The following is a 27,041-nucleotide window of genomic DNA, read 5'->3' as shown; positions in this document are numbered from 1 at the left end:
AATAAATTTAAGTTAGCAAGCCATAGCTTTATAATAAAATACTTAGAAAATAAGCATTCCATTTTAAAACAAAGATATGAAAAGATGTTCCATTTAATTTTATTTAGTATTATTTTTAACAAATAATATAGTTGATGCAACATGCTCTGGCTCACATTACTGAATCAAAAAATTTATCACGTCAAAAATATCAAAAATGTACTATGATATGTTTTAAGACTCTGATATGACAACAATTGAACTAAACCATAAAATGACATTCATTGGCAACAGACAAAGAAAAAACCCTGTAGCATGTGGGAAAAGTACATGAGATGAAGAGTCTAGTGAGTTAATGCTGATTAATCACCAACAGTGCACACTGTGATGAACAATGATGATCTCAGACTCATGGAAATTTACAGCTACACGGGAGTCTCCTTGAGTTGCAGGGCAGGGTCTTCTTCTTGGCCCAGTGTCTAGCCCAGGGTCTGATATTCAAAAAGTGCTTGTTTAATCAGTCACAAACCCCAATCAGAGTATAAGACTTAAAGGAGAGACAGATGGGGAACTCACTGGTTGAAAGCAGAAATTCTTGAGGCTATTCTCTTCTAAAATAATCCCATTTCCTCCTTTTCCAGAAAGTAGTTTGAAAGTGCACGGCTTTAGAAATGTGAACTGCTTGTATACCCCATTCTGTCTTACCATTCTGTTTTCCTGGGTCTTTTAGGGTGATATTCAGAAGGACTTAAATGTGTAGCCACTGTGGGGAAAAATACTACTGAGAAAGAGTTATCAGTCAAGTAGACACCATTGTAATACTCTTACCGTGAAAAGGGAAGTACTGTTTTGCCCTAATTGCTGGCCTCCTCAGTGATGTTACACTGAAACTTGAGAATCCTTGCCTTTTGGGGGTTCTATTAGCCGGTGAAAGCGCTGGGCACACAGATGCTAGGACTGCTTCCTTCAGAGTTCAGTTCATTCAGTTTATGACTTTGAACTTGGTTAATAAAATACTCAGGACATGGCAGTGAGTGAGGAGCTGTCAGTCTTGGTTTAGTAGCATGAGTCACTCTTATTCATTGACTGCATACTGCATAGCAAGTCTATGCAGAGTATTGGGACAGATGAACGAAGCTTGGCTCTTACCTTTAAAATCCTCCATCACATAGCGACGACTGTTGAATATAAAGGTTAAGATGCAACAGTGTGGTACACGGACAGTAGGGAAGATGGATGAGCACAGTGAGAAGCAACTGCCTCCGTCCCTTTCAGGTACTTTCCTGAGAATGGATTCAGTAGGGAGCAGGTCCTGGGAATGAAGGAGGTAGGAAACCCGGACGATGTCAAGAGCAGGCTCCACGTCGACATTTCTTTGCAAATCTGTGTAATCTAGTGGGAACTTTCTTTGCTACTCATCAAAAAATTTGTCCTGTCAATTTAGTATTAAATAATTTTCCAGTGGTGCTGTATGTGGAATTCTCAGAATGAACCTCTGCAGTTGACCTGAAAAGGATGAAGATTAGAGTAGTTTTCGTGCCACTAATATATTTGAGAAATTTGCACCATTACAATCACCACATAGTCCTCTGACTTTATAGGTGTCACTTTCCGGCCTTGTGTTGTCTGGTAGGATTGCCTTTATTTACTTACACATACACGTATTTAGCTCAGGGCAGGATCCACCAACAGGCCTTTCCTGCCTGAACAGGTTGGAGACCTTTAGAAGCTGTGCAGACAGCAGCAACTTCGGCGTGAATCACTTCTTTCAATAGCGGACGGGCTGCCAAGACGCCTTAGTGGGAGCAGAGTGCAGGGTGGGCGGGGCCGGGCGGACGCGGCGTGGGCGTGGTCGCCGCGGGAGTGGCGGGTGCGGCTCAGGTGAGCACGCTGCGCCCCCCCCGCAGAGCCTTGCTTGCACCTCCCGGTCTCCGAACTCCTCGCCGGCCCAGTTTCTTGCTGCACTTTCCAGGTTCCCCGAAACTCCAGGTAAGCAAAGTGGGTCTCAGGGCGGACGCTTTCTCTTTCTAGGCTGCTTGAAGCTGGCCCCAGAGGTGGACACAATGGGCCTTTTGGAGAGTGACCTGTAGTACTCATCCCCTAGTTGGGCTGCAGTTCCAACTCACTGTCTTTCGAGCTCCAAGGAGTGAAATCTCTCAACTACACAGGGTAGGAATGAAGAAATGGCAACAGGGCTAGAGGCTTTTAGTGGTGATCCAGGCCTCAGTAGTGATTCACGGAGGACGTTCTCAACCCTACCTTGAATTCGGGATGAGTTTGCAATGTTGGTCTCAGAAAGGGTGTGGTGCCCAGCCCTGGAGAGAGCCGAGTTAGCGAGTGTGTCTTATTCCACTTTCCTGTGGGTACTGTGGGGTCGAAATGGACTCGTGGACCACTCTGTTTGTTCGTCACTTTTAAGCATCAGCTCAGAGTTTTTCTCCTGGCAACTGCTTTCTCTTAGATGAAAACTGTTCTCCTTTCCTCTTTGGCTTTCCGCTTAAACAATTTGCACATTTCAAATGTGGATTCCTGGACTTTTAAAGTAGTCTGACTCACCGAAGTTTCTTCCTCATGAGCTCTACATTGTTCTTTTTTTATATTTAAAAAAAAATTTTTTTTATAAATGGCTTCCCTTAAGCCTAACACACTAAGACTTTATTTAAAAGGCTAGGTTGTCCCATGGACTTGTAGAATACTCAAGACTGGGGAACCTTCAGATATTTTTACTCAGCCCTGGCATTTAATAGATGAGGCTCCCAGAAGTGAAGTGGTCACCACTTGTAAGTGGCACCACTGAGTGAGAACCGGGCCTTCAAACCTGCAGCTCAGGGATGTCTCTGTGACACTGGATTTTTTGATATATGTTTTACCCTCTGCATCTCTCAAGAGGTTTGCAATAAACTTAGATGGACTCTGTGTCAGTCGCCACCAGTTAGTGCAAGTTTGATGGATGGAGAGATGGGAGCGCCTCTGAGGATAAAACTATCCATAAAAAATGAGTCAGAAGCTTTATATTTTTGCTTCCTCCTGCCTTGAACTGTGCCACTTCAGTCCCTCTGGGCTGCAGGCTGTTTTTGGAGCGTGCAGTCTCAGCAATCTGGGCTGTTCTGGTGTGGTTTAGTCTGGTACTGCTTTACTGGTACGTAGCAGTGAGGGGCAGATCAGGGGTCAAGGCCAGGTTTCTAAAGAAACAGGAGCAGCTGTGATATTTCAGAGCATGTGAGCAAAGCAGAAACTCCCACACCATCACACCATTGGAAATTCAAGCAATTAATACTAACGGCTGCATTGGACTTCCCTGAGGACAAAGCTCTTCTCACATACTTAATCATTTCATGTTATCCTCATAATATTCTTTCATCTTGCATAAGCTGCAAACATCTCATATTTTCTTAATGTGGCTCTGATTTTTCTCTTTCCAGAGCCAGAATGTGAGCCACAGAGGTTGTGTTTTTAGGTGTTCCAACATAGGTATGATTGGCAAAGTTTCTCAAGGTAGCACTTAAGGAGTTTTACACTAAACTGTGAGCAGATTTTCCCCTGTAAAATGAGGCCGGCACGGCTAAGGACATCCACAATGCACTGACACTGAAAATTCAGTTTTTAAGGAATGAAAAACTGTTCACATAGCTATGCACATAACATGTGTTCACACACACACGTAACAGTGTACAGAAAGGTGTGGTGGATGGTCTGCAGGGTCATGTTTGAATAAGAACACGCTTGAGAGTGAGAGAGGCACTGTCACTAATGTCAGTACAGTAGACTTAAACCAAGGGGAACATGTGTTTGCCCTTTCCACACAACCTTAAACTCATCAAAATAATCTGAAAACAAAAAATTTGAGGGCCACTGGCATTTCAAACTTAGAAAAATCTTTATACAGGGAACAGTGACAAACTTTAAGACTAGAAGAGTGAGCACCCCTACCCCAGTCTAGTATTAGGTCTCCATCGTGCCACAAGTTGATGGCCTGGTGGTGGCAGGAGCCACGCTGTGTTCATCTTCACTTTCTTAATGCTTCACTTGCTGTCTGGCACTTGGTAGGTACTCAGTACTTATTAAATGACAGCATTACAGTATTAAGAATTTGCAATTTAAGTGACAGAAAAGAGAACCAGAGCTGGTTAAAGTTGGAAAATCATAAGGAAAAAGCTATGCATTGTTGAAAACAAAAACAACCATGCAGATCATTTTGGTATCTTTTGTTGTCGTGCTAGGGATTGAATCCAGAGATGCCATCTAACTAAACTTAATGCTCAGGCCATTATTATTTTTTATTTTGAGACAGAATCTCCCCAGGTTGGCTTGAACTTGTGATCCTCTTGCTTCAGCCTCCCAAGCAGGTATGATTATAATTGTGTGCCACTGTCCTTGGCTTATTTTGATATATTTAAAGAGGGCAATGCAGGACACAGTATTTCAGGAATTTGAGAGACTTTGGAGTGCAAACGCCAGCAAAGACACAGTTGCCAGGAAAGATGGTGGTGGGTGTGGTGGGGAGTGGCAGGCTGGGGACCAGAAGAAGTGAATGGGAGGTCTGGTTTTGCCACTTTCACTCCCTACGTGGGTGGCCTAGAAGAATCACTGTCTTACTTTCTTCATTTTCAAAATAAGAAGGTGGGGCCAACACTAGATCCCACTCCAAGATCTCGTCCTACTTGAAGGTTTCTGATTTTGGAACCACTTTTGGAAAAAATTACAAAAAACAAGCCACTTAGTGGAAATTGTTAAAACTGCATTTGTATCATTATTTCCATTTTTACTTCAGTTTTCTCTGGTTAAAATAAAAATGCTTTTTAAGTGTTCAAGTGAGTTTGAAATGTGTAGTGCTTTTATTAGAATTATAAACAAAATTATTTTTGTTAAAATTGTTACACAATTTTCATGAAACTGAAAGAAGTTACCTGTGAAAGAATACTGCAAAAATATTGTAGTGATTTTGTACTTTGAACACAAACCATTGGACATATAAATTTACTGTATAGAAATTACTAATGTCGTCAAAAAAAGGAAGTATTAGTCCCTACTGTTGTACCTAGAAATTTGTTATAGCATTTGCTCATCCAAAATGGTCTTTGTGAGAATTTGACATTTTGGTGGGGGCATGTATTGCTAACATCTCTGGGATTTGTTTAAATGTTTTAATCATCTTATAGCACAGCAAAATGGCAATTGGCTGTAGCCAAACTCCTATCTTCAGTAGTTCATTTTTTAATTTTTATCTTTTGTCTATTTTAGACCAGATCACCCTCATAGTACTTTTAGGTCACCTGAGACTAATCATGGAGCAGATGACCAGATCCACCATATAATATTTGATTAATATTATAATTGGTCATTATTTACCAACGCATAATGCATTTTTTATTTACAAACTTTTTTTTGATACCTTTGTCATGCATTAAACAAGCTGCTGTAGCTGGCATTTTGTATATTATGGCCTTTCCCCACAGCCAAGGAGAATTTTCTGAGAAAGGAGACAATTAACATATGGCAGGAAGATGGAAAGGAAGGCAGGTGGGTTTATGTCCAAGGCTTACCTTGCAAAAAAGAAGGGATTCACTAAAAGTGGGCTTGGCTGTGGCAAAGCTTCCTGATGTTAGATGTGTAATGATTTATATTCTCCAACAAAGGCCTGGATCTAAGCTTTGTACTGCAGTACAGCCTTAAAATATTGTGTAATTAGCTGCATTAAAAACCAGATGACCTATAATTAGGGAGTAATTTAGGCTAAACGTATCTCAAAATGTTAGAATAAATAATATTTTGGTTGCACAAAATGGTAAAATGAGTATTTCCTTACCCTTTGATTCACTTCCCGGATTCAGTCCTAGGTATCTTCAGTCAAACTCTCTTAGCAGGTTAATCTGTGCTTTTAAACATAGTTTTTCTACACAAAGGAATTCATAAAAATTATCGTTCATTATCAACTTACAGAATTACCCTGATTTTTCTTCTTAAGGGGTAGTAAATACATGCTAGGGGGAACTACTTGTGTTTGTTGAAGCACAATTTGTATATTTTCATATTATTATTGGTGTGATTAAGCCCCAAGTTGTAGAAGCATTGAAATGTTTGTAGGAATGTAAGTGTAGGTTTTTTTTTGTTTGGTGAGGAAATTGATCATTATTTTGTGTTTATGTTGAGTTTTAGGTGTCCATAAACTCAGTTTTGTCATTGTTAAATTTGCTTCAGGGGGAAGGAAACTAGCCTGCTTGTTTTGAAAGTCTGTCACCCACATTCCCCAAAACACATGTCTCGAAGTTTCTTTTAATTTTCTTAAGGGTGAACTGAAACACTCTCAGTCTCGTTCTCGTCTCAGGACATTGCTGGTCTCAGTGTATATCTAGTGCTGGTCAGCTCCACTGGGTTATGATTTCATCCTTTAACTAGACCCTGACCCAAGGGGAGAAGGTGGCCCGGTGGGTTTAAAGGACAGCCTACCAGGACTTTAGGTTACGTGTGATAGATTTGTAACGGTGTACTGTTCAGTGTGCACTTGATGTACTTCTCAGGGGTATAAAGAGAAGGAGCAACTCAGTGGAATGACCAGTGAGCATGAATAGGGCCAATAAAATATCATCCACATCATCACCCATCACAATCATCAGCATTTATTATCATCATTATTATTTTTCTAATCTTGCTTTTTCAGACTCTATAATATAATATTTTTAGTTTGACCCACACACAAGGCAGGTATCCCATAAAAGGGAATTCTGAAGAGATATTTGAAGATCAGTGGGCCAATCCTTGATGTTAGGGGGTTTTCATGTTTTTGCATTCTGTGTTTCTGACCAGGTATAAGATGCAAGTTATAACTCTGTTCTTGGCTTCAAATCTAGCACACATAGAGCCTAAGGAAACCCTCTATCTTGAATAATGACACCCTGTCTCTGGCACCAGGATGTGTGTCCTCGAACGCATGCTTTGTCGTCTTGCTCTCTCTGTCTTTGTGCAGACAAATTGTCTTCCCTCTTTGTGTGTTTGCCTCTTTTGTCTTTTCTTCTGTTCTGATAAGGACATCAGTTATTGGATTAAGGCCCATCTGACACCAGGATGACCCCACATTAGCTAATTCAGTCTCAACGATCTTATTTGCAAATGAAGCCACAAACATAGGTACTAGAGATTAGGAGTTCAACATGTCTTCTTGGAGGATGCAATTTAACTTATGGCATTTAACAGGTATTCAGTTGAATCACACAAAACGACTGCAGTTTTATTGTTTGTGATCTACAAAAATGACAACTTTGTGTGATTTAACCAAAATCATAATCAAAACAATGTGTGATAAATAAATCCGACTGATTTTATTTAGTGCTATCGGTGGCTCTGATCAGTTGCTGAGGAGGAGACATGGTGGGTGGGCTTCAGACCCAGGCCATTGTTGTGGAGCAGGCTTGGGTTTAGAGATTCTAAGCAGTTTAGGGAACACAGACCTATATTTTTAGGACCATTGCCCAGATGTTTCCTCACAACTGACTTTCTTCTTGAATGTATGGAAAGTTCCTTCCAGTCTTCTACCCAAGATCATTACTTTGTTGAAATAGAATTCTTCCTGGGTTGGCAGAGCGCAGCTGAGAGCACTGTAGTCCACCTTGGAGATGACGCTTGCTTTGTCCTTGGTTCCAGGCCTGCAATGGATGCCCTGCAGCTGGCAAATTCGGCTTTTGCTGTTGACCTGTTCAAACAACTGTGTGAGAAGGAGCCAGCGGGCAATGTTCTTTTCTCTCCAATCTGTCTGTCCACCTCTCTGTCACTTGCTCAAGTAGGTGCCAAAGGTGACACAGCAAATGAAATTGGACAGGTAAGCCCTTGTTGTGACTTTAAGTGAGAATATAGTTATTAGAATCCATTGGAAGGGCCTGGAAAGAAAACAGAGACTGTGTTCAGCACTGCTGAGGTTGAGAGTTGTGGCATTTGTAGGACTCCCTTAACCTCTTCTTTTCATGTAATTTGAACCCAGGAGTATGCTACTTCTGAGATACTTTTATTGTTTATTTTTGAGACAGGGTCTCACTTAATTTCCTTGAACTTGAGCCTCAGCCGCCTGAGTAACTAAGATTATAGGCGCAAGCCACTGCATCCAGCTCTCTTAATCTGTTTTTCTGTGCAAAAGCTTATTGACATGTCCTATATCACATGTCCAGAGTAGGTGCAGGTTGCGATGCAGAACCTGGGGTTCTGGCAGGCAGTTGTAGGTGTTTCATTTACCAGTGGCCTTTAGCAGGTCTTGGGACAACTACACAGCTGTTATATTGTAAAGGTCAATGGAGATAGCTTTTATCAAATGTTCCAGTACAAATACCTGAGCAGAATGTGAATCCACACCCCATTTCTACCCTAGAGAGCAAAGCAGTCCACCTTGGCACACAATTTACTTACAGCATCATGCTTTATTTTAACATGCAAGGTCTACTCTACTCTAAAATTCCATCCTGCCCTAAAATATATCCACACTTACTTTAATAGACAAATGATTTTTAAGTTATCTACCTTCAAATATTATAGATAAATAAGATGAATTGTTTTCATATTTTTTTAATAATCTCAGGGATCGGGGCTGGGGATTTAGCTCAGCGGCATAAGCGCTTGCCTTGTAAGCAGGCAGTCGTGAGTTCGATCCCCGGTACCGATAAAAACGAAAAAGACAAAAAAAAAAAAAAAAAAAAAAAAAAAAATCTCAGGGATCTTGGATTCTTATTGAGAAGCATGGACTAACATGATGTTTTACACAGAAAAACAGACACAGACATACTCAGAGACACGCATATGTAAATGTTTTATTTTCCATTTGGTTGTGGTTGATTGTCTAGCTTTTAACATTCTCAGACTTTGAAATGAGATGATTTTCCTGATTTCGGTTTAAGTCCTGATGTACTTGTAGGTGGTAGGTAAGCATCCTCCTAATTCCATACTATTATTCTGTTGATTGCTCTAGGTTCTCTCCTTAAGCTCATAGGCATTTAAAAAGAGAATACCTTTTTATATGCATAAATGTCCATAATTATGACTAACAAAATGTTATTTAGGTCAGGATGAGGAATTTACACTTTAAATTGAGAGGGCCTTAAAGAAGAAACTTCAGTCCTGGGAAGAAAAATCTTTATTTCTATCTGCAGTTTGAGAAGGAACAGAAAGAGAGCTTCTTTGCTGAGAACAGTGGTGCATGCCTGAAATTTCACTTAGTTAGGAGGCAGAGGCAGGATGACCACACAAGGCCATGTTGGGCAATTTAGCAAGACCCTGTCTCAAAACAAAAAGCATAAAAAATACTGGGGAATGTAGCTCAGGGCGGAATGCATATCTAGGAAGTGTGACAGGTCCTGGGTTCAATTTCCAGTGAAAAACAAACAAACAAACAGACACCAAAAGAAAGAAAAGAGAAGAAAAATATCCAATCCAAGCCCAACAACTTTCTGGTAATGGATTGCTTCCTCACCAGTAATAAAGAAAAATCTTCTCAGAGCATGCAACTGGTTCCCAAGCAATAGTTACCTGGACTCTTTAATTTTCTGGCCTTGTTTACCTATCATTAGGGATGACAGTCATGTACTGGCTTAGAAAAGTCCAATTTGATCATGCAGTGCTGAGGGTGTGTGACTCATTTGCATAATATGATGGTTTGGTGGTATGACCATCATGAGTTATGGAGTGAGGAGAGAATATATCTCCTGCTGACTTCACATTTTGCAGTACAACAAAGCAGAGTCTGAGATGCTAGAGTGTTGGTTGGAGCAAAAGAAAAGGAACAAAAGCCTTCAAATGATAGCATCCTAATTTTAGATGGCTTAGAATATTATTATAATACTAATAAGCATAGTCCATATGATAGATTTGAATCTATATGATAGTTTAGGTGTCTTAGGTATACTTAATCCTCAGAACAACTCAAACCATAGGTATTTTCAGTCCATTTTACAGAAGGGTAGGTGAGGCTATGGAGAGTTGGAGAAGACTGCGCTTCTAGTATGTACATAAAGCCATCTGACTGCAGCCCACCCAGGGCCCATCAGTTACTCCAGGTTCATTTTATAAGTGGTATATCAGTTCATTTGGTACTTGGTAAGGAATATAAAGAGACCAAACTTTGGCTAGAGGTACCTCTGTCCTGGAATCTCATACCTGTCCAGTGATTATCTCTCTTAGTTTAATTTCTTTTTTTGGTCTCTAGATTCTATAGAAATTCTATTTCAGCTTCATTTTTTCCCCAGTTAGGAATTCCTTCTGCATGAGTCTCAGAAGCACACTTTGAAAAGAGGCCAAAATTTCCCTACAGTCAATCAGGAATAGATCTCAGGATAGTGCTTCTCAACTGGGGACAATTTTGTCTTCCCCTCCCACCCTGGGGATATTTGGCAATGTCTGGAGACTTTTTGATGGTCACAAGTAAGAATAGAAGGCTACTAGCATTTAGGGTAAGGATGCTGCTAAGCAGCCTACAATAGCCAAAACAGTCCTAACAGGAGTCACCTAGCTGGAAAGGTCCATAGTGCTGGGGATCACAAACCTTGCTTTATGGGAACACCTGAGCATGGAGAAACTGTGTGCCCTGAGGAGATGGATGTCACCAAGTGTCTACTTCAGCAGGAACAGGTGATGCTTTTTGGTAATGGACTTTTTCTCTCGACAGGTCCTTCATTTTGAAAATGTTAAAGATGTGCCCTTTGGATTTCAAACAGTTACCTCGGATGTAAATAAACTTAGTTCCTTTTACTCTTTGAAACTAATCAAGCGGCTCTACGTAGACAAATCTCTGAACCCTTCTACAGTAAGTTGTTTAAAGTTATTAGCAAGATTTAACTTTTTACGAAGAGTGGTATTTCACACTGTTAGACTCACCCCCTTCTTTTCCATGAAAGTCATTTCTAGAGCGTTCATATTTGGTCTGGGACTTCTTTAAGTCAGTCTAAGTGAAGAGGTTGAATGCAGTGGGACCTGAGAGCAGTCGCGTCTTCTAATATAGACGTACAGAAGCTGATGGGCTTCCCTTTTCTCCAACACTCATGAGTCTCCCTCCTCCTCCTTCCCTGCAGTTGAAGGGTGGAGTGATTAACTGTCTAATAAGTGTATGTATATAGGCAAGAAGTGCAAGACAACTCATGTCCTTGAAACACTCATAGAAAAAACATTGGCATTCCCTTACCTTGGACTCCAAGGTATATCATAATATTTTTAAAAATTCTATTTGAAATACAGTCGCACTTTTAGATTACAGAGATGTTCCTTTGTTCCTTCTCTACTTTGTACTATAGGGTTCTTGTGTGGGTGGTCATAGTTTCAAACTTACTAAATTTAAAAACTATTATACTGGATTAATATTTTACTATTACATTACAACTTTCTGTAAGAGGTATTTGTTCTTGTGGTTGACATCTTTCAAGGACCCTAGTCACTAGGGTTGTGATTTTATTCTTTTGGCTTGAAGACATGTATAAACAACCATTTGGTTTGAGTTGGTGCCGGGTGTGAGAAGAATTAAATGCCCCTAGCTGACCCTGCAGGAGAGGTCCTGAATGATTTTCTTGCAGTGAGGACAATAGGGGCCCTCATCATGCTGAGGCTTTCTCACATGTTAGGCGGTGCTGACTCTCAGGGAGCAGTGATGCTCAGCTCCACGGGTGGATGGAGGTAAGTGAAGCTGACTTATTGGTTAGGGCTGTAGATGCTTGGGAGAATTGGGAGAAATTCCAGGAGCCCAGGCTTGGAGTAAGTGTCACAACATTCAGATTATGTATAATTTGGTTGAAGTTCTAATTCAACATTTGGAATAATTTCAAGAAAACTAGGAGTCTGCAAGGTTTTTTTTTGACTGCTTTCCATTGTATTTGCTGGTACTCAGCACCTAAAATTCATTAGGTAATTTTGCAAACAACTGTTGTCCAGGAAGGGCCACCTACATCAAGACTACCTGGATGTTTCTTAAAAGGGTGAATTCTAGGCCTCGGTTCTTTCTCTTTTTAATAAAAAAAAAATTCATTACAGTAAGACACATTGCTATTAACCCATCTCAAAATATTCCTCTTTGTTTTAATGCCATAGTTTTTAACACCTTCTGGGAGTCTTTCTTTCCTTCGTTCTTTTCTCTTCTTGTCCTCCTTCCCTTCCCTTCCCTTCCCTTCCCTTCCCTTCCCTTCCCTCCCCTCCCCTCCCCTCCCCTCCCCTCCCCTCCTCTTCCCTTCCCAGTCTCTCTCTCTCTGTCTCTCTCTCTCTCTGTCTCTCTCTCTCTCTCTGTCTCTCTCTCTCTCATATGTCTCTTGCAATACATAATGAATGCATTCACCCTGGGGAGTTGTATGTATCCCCTTTTAATCCTTCAGATCTTCTGAACCAAAATCAATGCAGATGGGATTTAGGGGTTTGCAATTAAAATAAGCTTTAGGGTTAGAATCACTACTGTAATCTCTGTAGCACTATGTTTTAAACTTTAATGTGTAGATGACACACCTGGAAATCTTGTAAAATGCAGTCTCATTCAGTAGGTCTGGGGTGGGGCCTAAAATTCTTCATTTGATCCAAGGTCCCAGGTGACACTGTGGCTCCTGATTCTTGGACTGTACACTGAGCATCAAGGATCTATAGAATATTTGTTTAAATAATAATGAGAGATTTCTGTGGATAGTTCTGTTTTATGTACATTTTGTTTTTTTTAATCTATCTATTTCTGAAATTGGAATCCCTCTTATACTTGTATATTTAACATAGTGTTTCGTTTTTCTGAAAGTTGATACTAAATTGGTGAATGCATTTAATAGTTGAAAATGTTTCATAGTTGAAGAATTAAACTATTACATGCAAAGAAAATTCTCTAATTTGTATGTGAAGTTTCAATTCATATTGCTTGTTACCAGTTCTTAAAGTGTATCCATAGCAATAGATTTTAAAAACTTTCGTTAGAGCAGTGTAACAATACAATAGCTTGAATGTAAACCTTAAGAACTCTGACTTTATGGAACTGGATAATTTTCAGGAATTCCTCAGCTCTACAAAGAGACCATATGCGAAAGAATTGGAAACTGTTGATTTCAAAGATAAACTGGATGAAACGAAAGTTCAGATCAACAACTCCATTAAGGAGCTCACAGATGGTAAGTATCCTTTACTTGTTGTGCTATAAATGGTTAAGTAAACAGAACCTCCCTTTTCATAAATCCTTGCTCGAAGGATTAGCAAACTGAACATCTGGAGGATTTGTTGTGTGGTATTTTTAGGACATAAGCTAAATTCTTGCCTGTTAAGACATGTCAACAACTTGAATTTCTGGGCATATTATGGGCATATTATCTCATCACTTGGCAGAAATTTCTAGTGCTTCAGTTTCTGTCATCTTTGTCTTGCTCTCCCCGGGGCTGCTAGGCCTTGGAGGAACCCCAGATGGGTCTCAAACAGGATGGCTTTGGCTTGTCATTAGGTCGGTTTTTAACTCTGTAATTGGAAGAACTGGTATAATTTGATGACACCTGAGGCCCCTTCTAGCTCAAAAATTCTGCAGATTTATTAAAGAAAAAGGGGTTTAGGCAAGTAAATATGTAGAAAAACAAACCAAACAAAACTATAGCAGAAGTTTGTCTTTGGTCTCACAACTCCTCTTGCTGAGGAGTTTGCCGAGTCTAGAGGTCTCTTGATATATCTACTTATTCTTGCCTGTTGCTCAGAGCTGCTCTGGGCCTTTCCCTGCCTGCTACCTTCTTCTTCCATTAAATTCCCAGAGGCATCCACTTTGATTGAAAGGAATTGGAGCTAAGATGATTTGGATTCTAGTCAGTGACTAAGTCTCCTTTTCCAGCGGATATATTTAGGATAATTGCACATTTAGGTTACCTGCTTGGGAAACAGCAGACAATGATGAAAGACTGAAGCCTGTGGCAGTCACTGCTGGCTACAGAGGGATGTACTTCTGGAGTCAGGGAGACACACTTCTTGTGAGAATGGGCAGAGCTCACAGGGGTACAGATTCATGAATGATAAAGTCCACATAGAACAACACGGATGATAGGAATTTTGGAGTTGTTTAGGATCTAGGTTCAAATCCAGGCATTGCCACTTATGAACAGTGATATTTGGAGATGGAACCTCAATTTATCAAACTGTGTAACAGGGCATGTGCTACATGAATTTTGTTTTTTACCAAGTTGTGAGGATAAAATTGCATAGTATATATCAACAAATAGCATCATAGATATATTTGTATGTACACATATGAGTACCTACCTACAAATCTCTGCCTATATTATTAAAATAAAGCTTATTCTGCTCCATCTGTGAAAACCTAACTTTGATGACATAATACCAGGATGAGAACAATTTAAAAAATTAAAGCACAAAGCAGCTTCTGCTTATGTTGCTGTTAGGGTTTAGGTTTTAGAATTTCTAAGTCATTATATTTTTCCTCAAATAATTTTTTTTTAATTTTAAAAACTCAAGATATGTAAGATTTGGATTAAAGAATGTAGGTTGGTGAAAAGAATTCTGAATTCAGAAGCGAAAGCTCAAAATTTAATTTGAAACTCTGCTACTTACTGGTACCTGTACTTCTTTGATCTTCAAATTTCTTCAGTAATATTATTACATATGTGACACATATAGTACTGGGTGGACCAGTTACTTAATTTACAGTGCACTTTTAGAAATTCAGGGCCCTTTTTAGAAATTCTATTAACATTTTGAGATGGTAACAAAATAGAACATTAAACTAAGTACAGGACTCTTTGCATACTGGTCCAGGTCTCTGAGAGGGACCTGCAGGAGTAACATGAAAATCAGAGTAGGGAAATGAAAATTCTTTGGAAAATGTCAGATGCTGTTCAAATACAAGGAGATATTATTATTAAGGGGTTGTTACCATTGAACTCTACCTTGTGGAGACCACAGTTGCCTTTGAGGCAAATGGCCTGCCTGCAAGGAGAGGGCAGGAGTCGGGGGTCTTCAGGTAAAGAAAGTATTATTTTGAAATTGGACATGCTTTCCTGCTGATTGAACTATGACAGCTCCTTGATCTCCCTGAGCCCCAATTTTCTCAATGATACAATAGGGATAAATATCTTTGCTTACAGGACCAATGTGAAAAAAAAATGAGAAAGTATAGGTGAAAATGCTGAGTACAAACCTAGGTTTTTTTTGGTCTTTTTCTTTTTTATTGGTATCGGGGATCAAACTCGTGACTGCCTGCTTGCAAGGCAGGCGCTTATGCCGCTGAGCTAAATCCCCAGCCCTCAAGAGCTAGGTTTATATAAAGCCATGGGACAAGCATTTTTGCTTGGAAGCACAGGCTTTGAGTTAGGAAGACCTGACTTCTCATTTGAGGTCTGCCTTTGGTAAGTCTGGTGTGGTCAGGCAGAAGGAGATGAAGTCCTGGAATACTATACAGTCTGTGCTGCTAGGCCTTGTGTGCTGTGGCTCTAAGTGGCCCATGCCCAGTTAATGAACATGCATGCATATGTCCGATGTAGTTTGGAATAATAACTGTGCTATTTGTGGTTTTCTAAAATTGTTTGCAGGCTACTTTGAGAACATTTTATCTGACAATAATGTGAACGACCAGACCAAAATCCTTGTGGTTAATGCTGCCTACTTTGTTGGAAAGTGGATGAAGAAATTTCCTGAATCAGAAACAAAGGAATGCCCTTTCAGAGTCAGCAAGGTATGTGGCAGTATACATCAGTCAAACGATCATTATTCTAATTTTTTAATTAATTATTTTTTCTTTTAAAATTTTGATTTATTTTTATTAGTACATGTTTGCAGTACATATGACTACATTTAGCATGGGGAGTTTGTACCTGTGTGTAACACGTCTTATTCTTTTTTTGGTCCCCTTTCCCTCCAATCCCTCCCTGCTCCCTCTAACTTGTGTTTCGCTTCCCATTTGCAAAAGCTCTATTTCCATTTTTTGCCATAATTTCTTAGGTCTAGAATAGAGTGCATTTGCTTAGGTATTGGTAGGTACATGGATGCAGCTTATTCTAAATAGAAATTTTGGCAACAGAAAGAGTGTGAATTCATCCCAATGAGGAATGTGAGGGTACTGGAATCTTTAGCAAGAAAGGAAAAGAAATGAAAAGAAAACAAACCAAGTCCTATAAAGGACCCTTGAACTGCTATGAAAGCTTGACCATTTAGTCATTTGTTCCTGATTAATTTCTCTATAATCTCATCTTTTTCACCGATTGTTAGGAAAACACATGTTTTCGTGATTTATTTTGATTTTGTATTTCTTTTGCAATGCAAGGCATTGAATGAAAGGTCTCAAAAATGCTAGGCAAATGCTCCAGCAGTGATTTCAGTCTTTTATTTTGTAATTTATAAGATACTTAGAAGCATTTGTTGGCTGTGAAGAAAAAAGTATAGCTTACTCATCTGCATTATTGGGAGTTATTATAGTGGAGAATTAGAAGCCTCTTTTGCAAGTCGGTCTCATTAATGGCATTGATGTGAATATTTAAAAAAAAATAAGTGGTAGACATAGGTTAAATTACACTTCTATAAATTAAACCAAGGGAGTGAGATTGGAAAATTGACCCATTTTACTGGGCAATCTAGGAAGATCCAGGGATTCATATGAAGATGTGACTTGAGTCTTCCCTGGTGTGATGACTTGTGTTAAAACTGAAATCTAAAGCAATCCTTCCTCTACCACAACACTTGCAGAAAGCTTTTTTACCTGGTAGCTCTTGTTCATCAATTTAATTTTTCAAGTTTCTCCCAGAACCTACAGTACCCGAGATTAATTACTTATTTTTGCTAAATACAGCAGATCATTTATGCTGCAATCTGGGGTAAAAAGATCTTCAAAATACAAACTTAGAGGGGCTGGCTTCCATGACTCTTTTTTCTCCAAAGAATTTTTACTTGTACTATGCCTACTTCTAAATTTACTTTTCTCAGTAGAATCTGTTTTTCTCTACTAAGTCCTCCACTAGAGGTTGGGATTTATAACAGCAGAGACCATACCTTATTCATCTTGAGGTGTACAGTTTCTGGCCACATCCTGTACACACCCTAGGTGCCTGTAAATTTGTCGAATGAATGACTATTTAGTCCCCCAGAAGTCGGTTTGATTAAGCAGCCAATGTCAGACAGAACCTGATTGGCCTTTACTGGGCATTTTTACTGAGAGAGGACGTCTGCTGTTATTGCTCCTTACCTACTCAGAATATTGATGAGTGGTAGAAGGGAGTTGGGGTTCCTCCTTCCAGTACCCCCTTGCTGAGCCTGGCTTCCTGACCTCAGCGGTCTTCTCAAAGCTGACAAAAACAGGACTGGCTTTGAGCACAGATGTGTATCTGAGATACTAGGGACATGCATTAGGTTCTTCAGACTCAGATTTTTTTTTCCCTTTGGTAGAAAGAAGTCCCCCTTATTTGCTATGGTCAACCTCCCAGGAGATGCTCAGATTTCTGGTTCCCATTTGCTAATGGGTGGGTGGGGGGGCGCAAAGGAGAGAAGGGGGATAGGGGAAGTGGGATATTTGACTCTAGGCCATGTAGCAGTAGGTTCACTATTGCTAAGCAGGGAGGCAGAATGGTTATTTGTTTTCACAGCGTCCTCAGTTCCAACATGGCATGGATCTCAGGAGACACTGCTAGCTCTTCTCCTGGAAGGGCTGCAGTCTGCCACCCTGCCTCCGCTTATCAGGGAGGGGAGGTGCTGGCTTGGCTTCCCAGTGTTCAGATTTTTCATGTATGTAGAGCTTCTTGAGGTTTTAAGTGTGGCCTTTTCATTTTGTTAGTGTTGTCTTTCAAGGAACTGAAGTGGAGCATGAATGTACAACCTAGCAGTGGTGTCCAACCCTCAGCAGAGTTCTTTTTCCTCTTTTAAAAAAAAGTTACAATTAAAAATATAAAAAATTAAAAAGTTTTACTACGTATATATATTTACTGTATTATGTAGAGTTCAAAACAATTTCTCTTCATTGAAAAAAAAAAAAAAAAACAAGGAAGGAAAGAAAAGGGAGCTGCAGGTTGATCGCAGTCCGGTGAGTCAGTGAGGAGTGGGCACCACACTGCCTGCCCTGCCCCGTCCTGGGGGCCCGCTCTGTCTCATCTGAGCTGAGTGTGGTTTTCCTTTCTGACGGGCGGGAAGAGGGTCTCTGGATATGTCTAAGTGGAATCTGAAACATGTTGCTGTTGCTACCTCTCTTTAAATCCGTAGGGCTACATCAGGAGATGCTGTAGTCATTAGTGAGTTCTGGACTTTTGTGTTGATCACATTAGTGTTTCTAGCTTTTACATTTAAGAAAGGATTAATAAGTGTCTTTGGGAATAGAAGAGGAATGTGTGACACTCCTTTATTGTTGTAATTACATCGTAAAGTGAGGTGATATCAAACTTTGGAAACTCAACACTCTGAAGAGAATTGAAGGTTTGACTGGTCATTACTCTTGAGTGCTTCACTTAATTACACAGTAAAACTCTCCTCAAGGCCACCTGGGGGCACACCCTCCTCTTGAATGCAGATGTTGTTGCTTTTGTATCCTTTGAATTGGCTTTGTCAGCCCTTGAACATTTTTTGTAATTTTTATTTTAATGAGAATAAAACCAAGCAAAATAAAACAGAAGAAAGCCATCAAAATGAAACCGTGTGACACAGGACTTCAAAACAAGATATTAGGAAATCAACAGTGGTTACCATAATGTTTCTTGTCTTCGAAATAGCTGCTCATAACTTCAGACATAGTAAAAATCAAACAAAACAGAACAGAATAGAGCTAATAAAAACAAAGCAAAGTATACAGTAAAGGACTGCAAAACAAGATAACAGTAAATCCAAAATGGCTACTGTACTATATCTTATCTTTAAAATAGTTGCCCAAGCCATTGGATATGATAAAATCAAACAAGATAAAACAGAATAAAACCCAATCAAACAATGAGAATGATACAGGGCTTCAAAACAAGATAATAGGGAATTAACAGTGGGGAAGGGGGAGCCTAGGGTGGATTGCGGGATAAATGCCTGAGTGATAAGACCACTTCATGGGCTCTATTGCAAAAGGGGCATTGAGTATGTTGGATGTGGGAGAGACTGACAAAAAGTTTTGAGAGCATTCTTGTCAAAGCCGTGAAATATTTCAAGCAGACAGAAACCCATAGAGTATAATGAACACCAATACACCTACTGACCAGCTTCAACAGCTTAATGTTTTATCTTATTTTAGTAGTTTAAAGAAAAAATATAACAGCAGCTACATTGCCAGTATATTGTTACTACCTCACTCTCTCCTGCTGTTCTGTTCTGTCCCTTCTCCTTTCACCATGACTATTCTGAATTTTCCAATTTTCTTATTCCACTGACAAAGCAACTGTGTTAGAGAAGTCAAGTGAATTGCTCTAAGTTTTAGGAGCAAATGCATTTGGGACTCAAACTCAGACTTATTGCCAATCCAGGTTCCTCATGAGCTCAAATTAGAGCAGATAGCAATACTGGGCAGAGCAGGTGACACAAATCAAAGACAAATAGAAGCCAAACCAAATATGATTTTATCCAGATGTATGCTAAGATTTTAGAGCACTTTTTTGGGAAGTGCTTTATAAATGGATATGTGGGTTCACACTAGAGTTTACTTTCAAGTCAATTCCTCTAGGAATAAAGATCTCATAATTATATCTGTAAAGATTAAGTCAAATTTTGCCTATATTTTCAGTCATTCTGTCTTTTTTTAATGTTCTGTATATGCAAGTATAATGTATGTAGTTGCTATAATGTATAACATGGAATTATAAAGCACGTGAATGGCTTTTCAAAGAAAGTCAATGACTGCACAGGACTCTGATGATTTGGGTGGAACACAGTTTGGGTCATAGTGCGTATATCATAAACTACAATGATTTTAAAACATAAGAGCAAATTTGTGTATATATAAGTCTGTTTGTATGCTTATGTATGTGTAGATATATTTGTCTATATGTGCCTGTGTATATATAGGTGGTATACATATTGTATTTGTATGTATATATACATTTGTTTGTATGAGTATGTGTGTAAATATGTATGTATATATATTTTTGCTTCTGTAAGTTGAAAACTGTCCAAATTCTTTTCCATTAACAGACAGACACCAAACCAGTACAAATGATGAATCTGGAGGCCACATTTTGTCTGGGGAATATTGATGACATCAACTGTAAAATCATAGAGCTTCCTTTTCAAAACAAGCACCTCAGCATGCTCATTCTGCTCCCCAAAGATGTGGATGATGAGTCCACGGGCTTGGAGAAGGTAAGAAAAGAAGCAGGTGCTTAGCACTCAGGGCAGTGCTGCATGGGCCGTGAGGTGTGCATGGCAGCCCTGCCTCACATGGCAGTGGATGAGTCATCCCCAAGGCCTTCGGGGTCCTGCCTGGGTCTTTTGGTTTTAATATGGAAACAGCCCATGTTTATTTGACACTTAAATAGTGTTAAATTCCTGACATGCACTGTCTTATTAAATTCTTAGCAATAGTCTTATGATTATGAATTAGAAATAATTCCCTTGTTGGTAAATACACACTTACCAACAAAGTGACTGAGGCATATGGGGTAGGTGAGTAGTCCCTGTTCACACTACTGGTCAGTGATAATGTAGACTTAGGGTTTGAGCTCAGAAAGTTGGAGCCATGTTCCTAACTCTAGGATATTATGCTTCCTGCATCTCCTTATTTGAAAGATATGAAGGCCCCGCAGTGCTATGCACCATCAGTCTTCTGTCTTAAGAACAGAAGCTCCTAAAGAAGATAACATTATTAGACTTTGTTTTTCTGCATCAGGCATGGAACTCATGGCCTATGTACTGAGCTACATCTCCAGCCATTTTTAATTTATTTTGAGACAGGGTCTCACTAAATTACTGAATTTCCCAGGCAGGGTAAAACTTGTGATTCTCCTGCCTCGGCCTGCTAGAGCGCTGGGATTACAAGCATGCTACTTGGCACCAGAGTAGTAGATTATTTTTTAGAGAAGTTTTAGGTTTACAGAAAAGTGAGTAGAAAGTACAGAGGATTCTTGTGTGCTGTTTCTCCCCTTCTAGTCCTGCAGTTTCTTCCCTTCCAGTCCCTCCCAGTTTCTTCTGTTCTTAATATTTTACATTAGTGTAGTACATTTGTTATAATCAGTGAGCCAGTATTGATACATTATCATTAACCCAAGTCTACTTACTAGAAGCTTTACTCTGTGTTGTCCATTTTTATGTTTTAAATAGTTTAATTGATATACACACATGAGATTTTTTTATACTTCAAATATTTTGTATTATAGATGTCATTATTACATAATGCTCATTACATATATTATATACAGTATATTATAAAATATATTTTCATATGCTATGTATTAATTTTTTACTTTATATTTTTACATTTTTATATAGACTATTATAGCCACAAGGTTGATCTGTGAATTTTATCTGTCTGTGAATGAACGGTACCTTCATCCCTCCTCCATCGTCTTGTGGTACCTGGTCTCCTTCAGGCCTCCCTCCTAAGCTCCTGTGGACCTTCCCTTTACCTGGACTGCAGCCTGTGGCCAGGAAAGAGAAAGGGGGCTCTTAAAAAGCCAGGGGTCATGTGCTGCATTTCCAATAGGGCCTCAGTTATACCACCTGACTCTCCAGGAGATGGACAAATTCAGTCCCCTTCTTATCTATTGCTTTGGTTATTATTGTGCTATAGCCATCACTTTATTAACTGTTTTTGTCTGTATCTTCTTTGATGCAGTATTCCCTGTTTCTCTGTCTGTCTGTCTCTTTCTCTCCCTGTCTTTTTGACACAGGGCCTCACTATACAGTTCAGGCTGACCTTGGGGTCACTTTGTAACCCAGGTTGGTCTTGAACTTGCAAGAATCCTCCTGCCTCAGCTTTCTGAGTACGGAATTACAGGAGTGCACTACCATTTCTGGCTCTCTCTCTCTCTCCCTCTCCCCTCTCTCCTTTCTCTTCCTCTCCTCCTCTTTCCTCCTCTCTTTCTCTCCTCCTCTCCTCCTCTCTTCCTCTCCTCTCTCCTCTGTGTTTTTACTCCATTTAATGTTGTAATCTTCTAGCTATTATTCAGTTGTCTAGTATTTTAAATGTCAGTTATTTTCTTCTGAAAGTACAGAACTAAAGAACATGATATTTTTAGTCTCAGAAGAAAATTTAAGGGTACATATTGTATCAGTTTGTTATGGCTGTCATGAAAGTGCCACAATTGAATGGATTACACAATAGATGTTTATTTTCTCCCAGTTCTGGAGGTTGCAAATCCAAAAATCAAGCAATATTGTTCCTCAAGGGCTGTAGGGGGAATGGGCTGCAGGCCTCTCTCCCAGCTTCTGGGGGCCTCTGCCAATTTTTTTTTTTTAATGCACTGGGGATTGAACCCAGGACCTTCTACATGCTAGGCAAGTGCTCCACCACTGAACTATATTCCCAGCCATTTAAATAAAATTTTAGTTTTTGAGACAGGATCTCACTAAGTTTCACAGGCTGGGTTTTAACTTCCAATTCTGCCTCACCTTTCCGAGTAGCTGGCATTAGAGGTGTGTAGCATGGTGACCAGATTACTGGCAATCTTTGGTGTACCTTGGCTTATGTATGCTTTGCTCTTGATTTCTGCCTTCATCTTCAGTTGGCTTTGTTCTTGTGTTTGTTCCTGTCTCTGTTTCCAAACTTCTTTAATTAGGGGGCTTGGGGTTTAGCTCAGCGGCATAAGCACCTGCCTTGCAGGTGTGTGGTTGTGAGTTCAATCCCTGGTACTGATAAAAAAAAAAAGACAGAAAAAAAAATAAGGACATTAGTCCTATTGGGTTAGGGCTCACCTTAAGGACCGTGTGTTAGTTTATATCCAAGGAACCTCACATTCTAAGATTCTTTGATTTGAACTTCAACAGATGATTTAGGGATACACAGCACATACATAATGGTGGCAAAAGTTTGTTTCCCCTCCAATGTAATCTTTTTGAGCTATAGATGAATTTTTTCCCTCTTTTTACTCCTAGGTAGAAAATGAACTAGAGAATATGTCTCTTGGCCCCCTGAAACTCTGGTTCTTATGAAAAACTTTTGGTCCTAATAATCTGTCTTATGAGAGACTATTTATTGCAAAATAATTAGAACAGTTTATGAAGAGAATACAATAATCCTGCTCCATCAGTTTGTGGTCTTGTCATCATTCTTATTTTTACTGGTTTCAAATGAGTGTTATTAATGCTGTTTTGCTGTGATGATATCAGACAAGGTATTATCTATCATTTTTGGGTGCACTTTTGTTTTTCCTTTAACCAGTTGAATATTGAAGGATGACAAGCAACTTAAGATATGCTCATTAAAGGATTTTATGACTAAGCCATTTAAGCTTTTTTGCGTGTATCATTTTAAAAACCAATGGAAATGGATGAATTCACCATCAGTGAGCTAACAATGACTCGGAAACAGTCCCGCCCCCATTTTTTAAAATAAAGAATCATTTTACCTTTAATTTGTGTTATTACATTTTGGCATGGCCAGCATATGGGTATTCTGGATTTGCTTGTAGAGAAATTATAAGCATTCAGAAAACATATAAAACCTCTCTAATTTTATCTCCATTTCCCTGTTGCATATGCAGTATCATCCATACATGTTTCTGTAAAGGTACTCTATAACTCAAGACAAATGAATAAAAGATTTCCACTTATATTTCAGTGAAAATGGAGCAGTGAGAAGTGATGTGGGGGGAGGAAGACAGTGAAGCCAGGTGGCTGGTGGAGCTTCTAGGAGAAAATAGTAACATGCCAAAGGTGCTGGCCACCTTTCCTGTTCCATTCTGTTCCTGCTTAGAAACTGGGTTCCTAATAAACATTATATGTTTTTAATTAAACATTATATGTTTTTACAATTAGAAATAAATAAGCCTGACTTCCTTTCTTTTTGTCCTTCAGATTGAAAAACAACTCAGCGCAGAAACCCTGTCACAGTGGACCAATCCCAGCACCATGGCCAATGCCAAAGTCAAACTCTCCCTTCCAAAGTTTAAGGTGGAAAAAATGGTTGATCCTAAGGCTAGCCTGGAAAACTTAGGGCTGAAAAATTTATTTAATGAAAACACATCTGATTTCTCTGGAATGTCAGAAACAAAGGGAGTGGCCTTATCAAATGTGATTCACAGAGTGTGCTTAGACATAACTGAAGATGGTGGAGATTCCATAGAGGTGCCAGGATCCCGGATCCTGCAACATAAGGATGAATTCAATGCTGACCACCCATTTGTTTACTTCATCAGGCACAACAAAACGCGAAACATCATTTTCTTTGGCAAGTTCTGTTCTCCTTAAGTGGTAGATCCCAAGTTAAGTCTTATCTGTGGATGCAGAATTCTATAAACTCTTCATCCACAGAATCACTTTATAAATGCAATAAATTGTTAACATTGCTGCATCAGGAAGCAGCCTGTACTTGTCATGTGTAGGCCCTTCTTTTCTAATTCTTTGTTTCATTTTTTTTTACCTCTATAAAAGAAAATGTCACATTTTTAATGAAAAGGAAGCTCATTAGAGGAATACAAATATTCTTTATTGTCAAACTGTTCAGGGTTTTGGACAAAAATGGTGTTCTACACAAAGCAATTCCTATCAGGAAGATCTGGAGGAACTTGTTCCCAGAACTTTGCTATCTTCCCCAGGATATAGAATGTTCTAGATATTGTGAAAATCTAAAGAAACTCTAGTGCATGGGACCCACAAAAACTGCCCCCATCCAGTGAAACATGCACATATATTCCCTCTGCTGTACCAGTGCTTATGTTAAACTTTGGGAAACAAATTTTCTTTTTTCTTCAAACTCTGAAGTTTTGGGAGTTTAGGGAAATAATGTGTTGCACATATGTTTCAGTGCTTTTCGTGTGTTATAGAAATCCATCAGTGGGGTCTACACCAGCTCTATGTAAGTCAGTGCCTTATTCTGTAATGAATGTTCACACAAAATAGACAAATGAGCACCATCGTACATAAGTGGTCAAATTTTGCCAACAAATAAGTGTGCTATCACCTTATGAAAACACTATGAAACTGTTGTAGATTTTGGAATGCTGGATAAAGAATTATAGATCTATAGTGTAAGACACTAAGGGGAAACACAGCTTTTATTTAAAAATTGGTTTTCATTTTTAATATATCTCACCTGGTCATTTAGTGCTGGCCTAGTGTCAGGGCTTCTAACTGACTCAAAAAGTTTTGGTTGTCTGGTAAAGAGACTTAAAGTACACAAAGACTCCCCCAGGAGCCAATAAAAATTTTTGGTGTTGAAGGAAGTAGGCTTTGCTAATGTTATTGGTGAAAAAAAATAAGGAACGTAAAACATTTTGAAAATATAAGTGAAACTATTAAAGTACTCAAAATGCCTCGACACATTTGTTTTTCAGTCTGGCTGTAGTTACATTAGGCAGTAAGTTTGTAATTTATACTAATAGTACTTTGTAAAGTGGCCCTGATAAGCTATGTGTGTTTTGGCTTATGTATTAATTCATTACCAAAAGGACGTATTCACTGAAGATTTTGTAGTATTCTTTCCCTCATTCTGCCTTGCTATTCAGTGTAAATAGGTATTCTCCTCCGAAGGTTCAATATTGAATTAGTTCTGTGCTGTTGGCAATACAATTTTTTTGAATTGTTTGTCATTTTTTCCATTAAATTAGATATGCTACTTGGAAATAAAATCAAGACATACATGTATGAAAACGTTCTTGAATATGCCCGTTTGGTGATTGAGGTAGACTAACAAAGGAAAAGAATAATTCCTACCTGTTTCTTCTTGCTTGCTGTTTGCTCTTGCACTCCATTTATTCCTAGGGAAGAAAGGACCCCTTATGTGAGAATGACCCCCCACTAAATTAAAAGGTGTATGAAACCCAAGACCTTGCAGGAGGACATGGAGCTATTCTGTAGTTTTTCTAACTGTGGGCCTTCTCTCAAAATGTAATTTTGTTAAGTAAGTTATATGTTGTTTTTTTCTCATTAAGTATTTTTCTCAGTGCCATGTTATTTGTTTTAAATTATGTAATTTCTTACAAGTAACGGCCCTTTTCTGCCCCTGCAGTGTGCACAAGTGAGTGTGTCTGTTCTTACAATAAATGTTAAGTTCAAAAGCTGACAGACACCCCTAACTCTGAAAAGGAAAGAAAATATGGAATATTTATGAAAAAGGTTAGTGAATACTCACAGGAGAGTGATTTAGGGCAGGATGGGATAATCAAGTGCTTAGGGAGCTTAAAATGTCTCCTGGAATGGCTAAGCCTATAGTAATTTCCAGTCAAAGGGACATTGCTGCCCTCTAGGGGATATTTATATTGCCACTCATGGGAGGACGTCTGGAGAATAGAAGCCAGGGATGCACTAGACTGCAGATATGGGAACAGGCTGTCACTGCAGTCACCTGGCTCACAATGCTGATTGTGCTGAAGGAAGAGAATGAGACTCTCACTGAAGGCTAGACACGGGCTGGAGGGTCTGTGAGGCTCAAGGAGAATAAGTGCCTGGGGCTGAATGAAGGAAGGAGGGTGTTTGTTTGCTGTCAGCTAAAGAGATATGGAAGTAGCTGGTCTGATTTTGAAAGAAGTTCTGCTCTGAGAGTCTGTCTAGTAAGGGGAAGTGCTTTCCAGAGGACCCATAGAAGCACCACAAGGAGAGCTGACATTCCACAGCTGTCACACCCAACAGCAGGTTACAACAGGACCAGGCTATGAAGACTTTCTGCTCCCTCCTCTCCCCGAGCCTGCAGCTGCATGTGGAAGTGGGGAGCTAAAAGGGCTGGGCAGTAAATGGGAGCAAACCCACTTCTGCTTGCTTTCTTTGTGGGCCAGTGAGCCTGAGACACACCTTGACATGGTGGATAAAGGCACTTTAAATGAAGAAACTGAACTATGGTTTAAATTTCTGGGCTGGTTTGTTTCTGAAAATGTCTATTAACTTAGGAAATTGGCTGAAGAAGGCTTAGACTGGGAAATTTCATCGAGGGGATGATAAAGATGGGAAATGGTGCGGTTGAAAATGTATTAGAAAGAAAGAACCCAGCATATTTTGTTAATGCTCTGTCCAGTCCAGTCTCAGGTATATCGTCCCATTGAATCTTCATA

General features: G+C 39.4%; 1 protein-coding gene across 3 annotated transcripts in view; it reads left to right on the top strand.

Annotated features, from left to right (window-relative positions):
* Window positions 1–25,657, top strand: part of Serpinb5 (serpin family B member 5) — a 72,405-nt gene extending 46,748 nt beyond the window's left edge. The window contains exons 1-8 of one of the 3 annotated variants that reach the window (XM_063231500.1): window positions 1,893–1,968; window positions 4,271–4,325; window positions 7,618–7,792; window positions 10,619–10,756; window positions 12,956–13,073; window positions 15,483–15,625; window positions 20,035–20,202; window positions 23,854–25,657. In XM_063231500.1, coding sequence (XP_063087570.1) covers window positions 7,625–7,792; window positions 10,619–10,756; window positions 12,956–13,073; window positions 15,483–15,625; window positions 20,035–20,202; window positions 23,854–24,246 — 1,128 coding nt within the window. In that variant the 5' untranslated portion in view covers window positions 1,893–1,968; window positions 4,271–4,325; window positions 7,618–7,624 and the 3' untranslated portion in view covers window positions 24,247–25,657. Of the gene's footprint in view, window positions 1–1,814; window positions 1,969–4,270; window positions 4,326–7,617; window positions 7,793–10,618; window positions 10,757–12,955; window positions 13,074–15,482; window positions 15,626–20,034; window positions 20,203–23,853 lie in introns of those variants that run through there. The other 2 variants (XM_003474063.4, XM_063231501.1) reach the window with 2 other exon arrangements.
* Window positions 25,658–27,041: the final 1,384 nt, after the last annotated feature.

Source organism: Cavia porcellus, unplaced genomic scaffold (genome assembly GCF_034190915.1).
Source record: "Cavia porcellus strain 051 isolate PalLab524CR breed Dunkin Hartley unplaced genomic scaffold, mCavPor4.1 scaffold_20, whole genome shotgun sequence".
NCBI lineage: Eukaryota > Metazoa > Chordata > Mammalia > Rodentia > Caviidae > Cavia > Cavia porcellus.
This window is presented reverse-complemented; position numbering and strand designations above follow the sequence as displayed.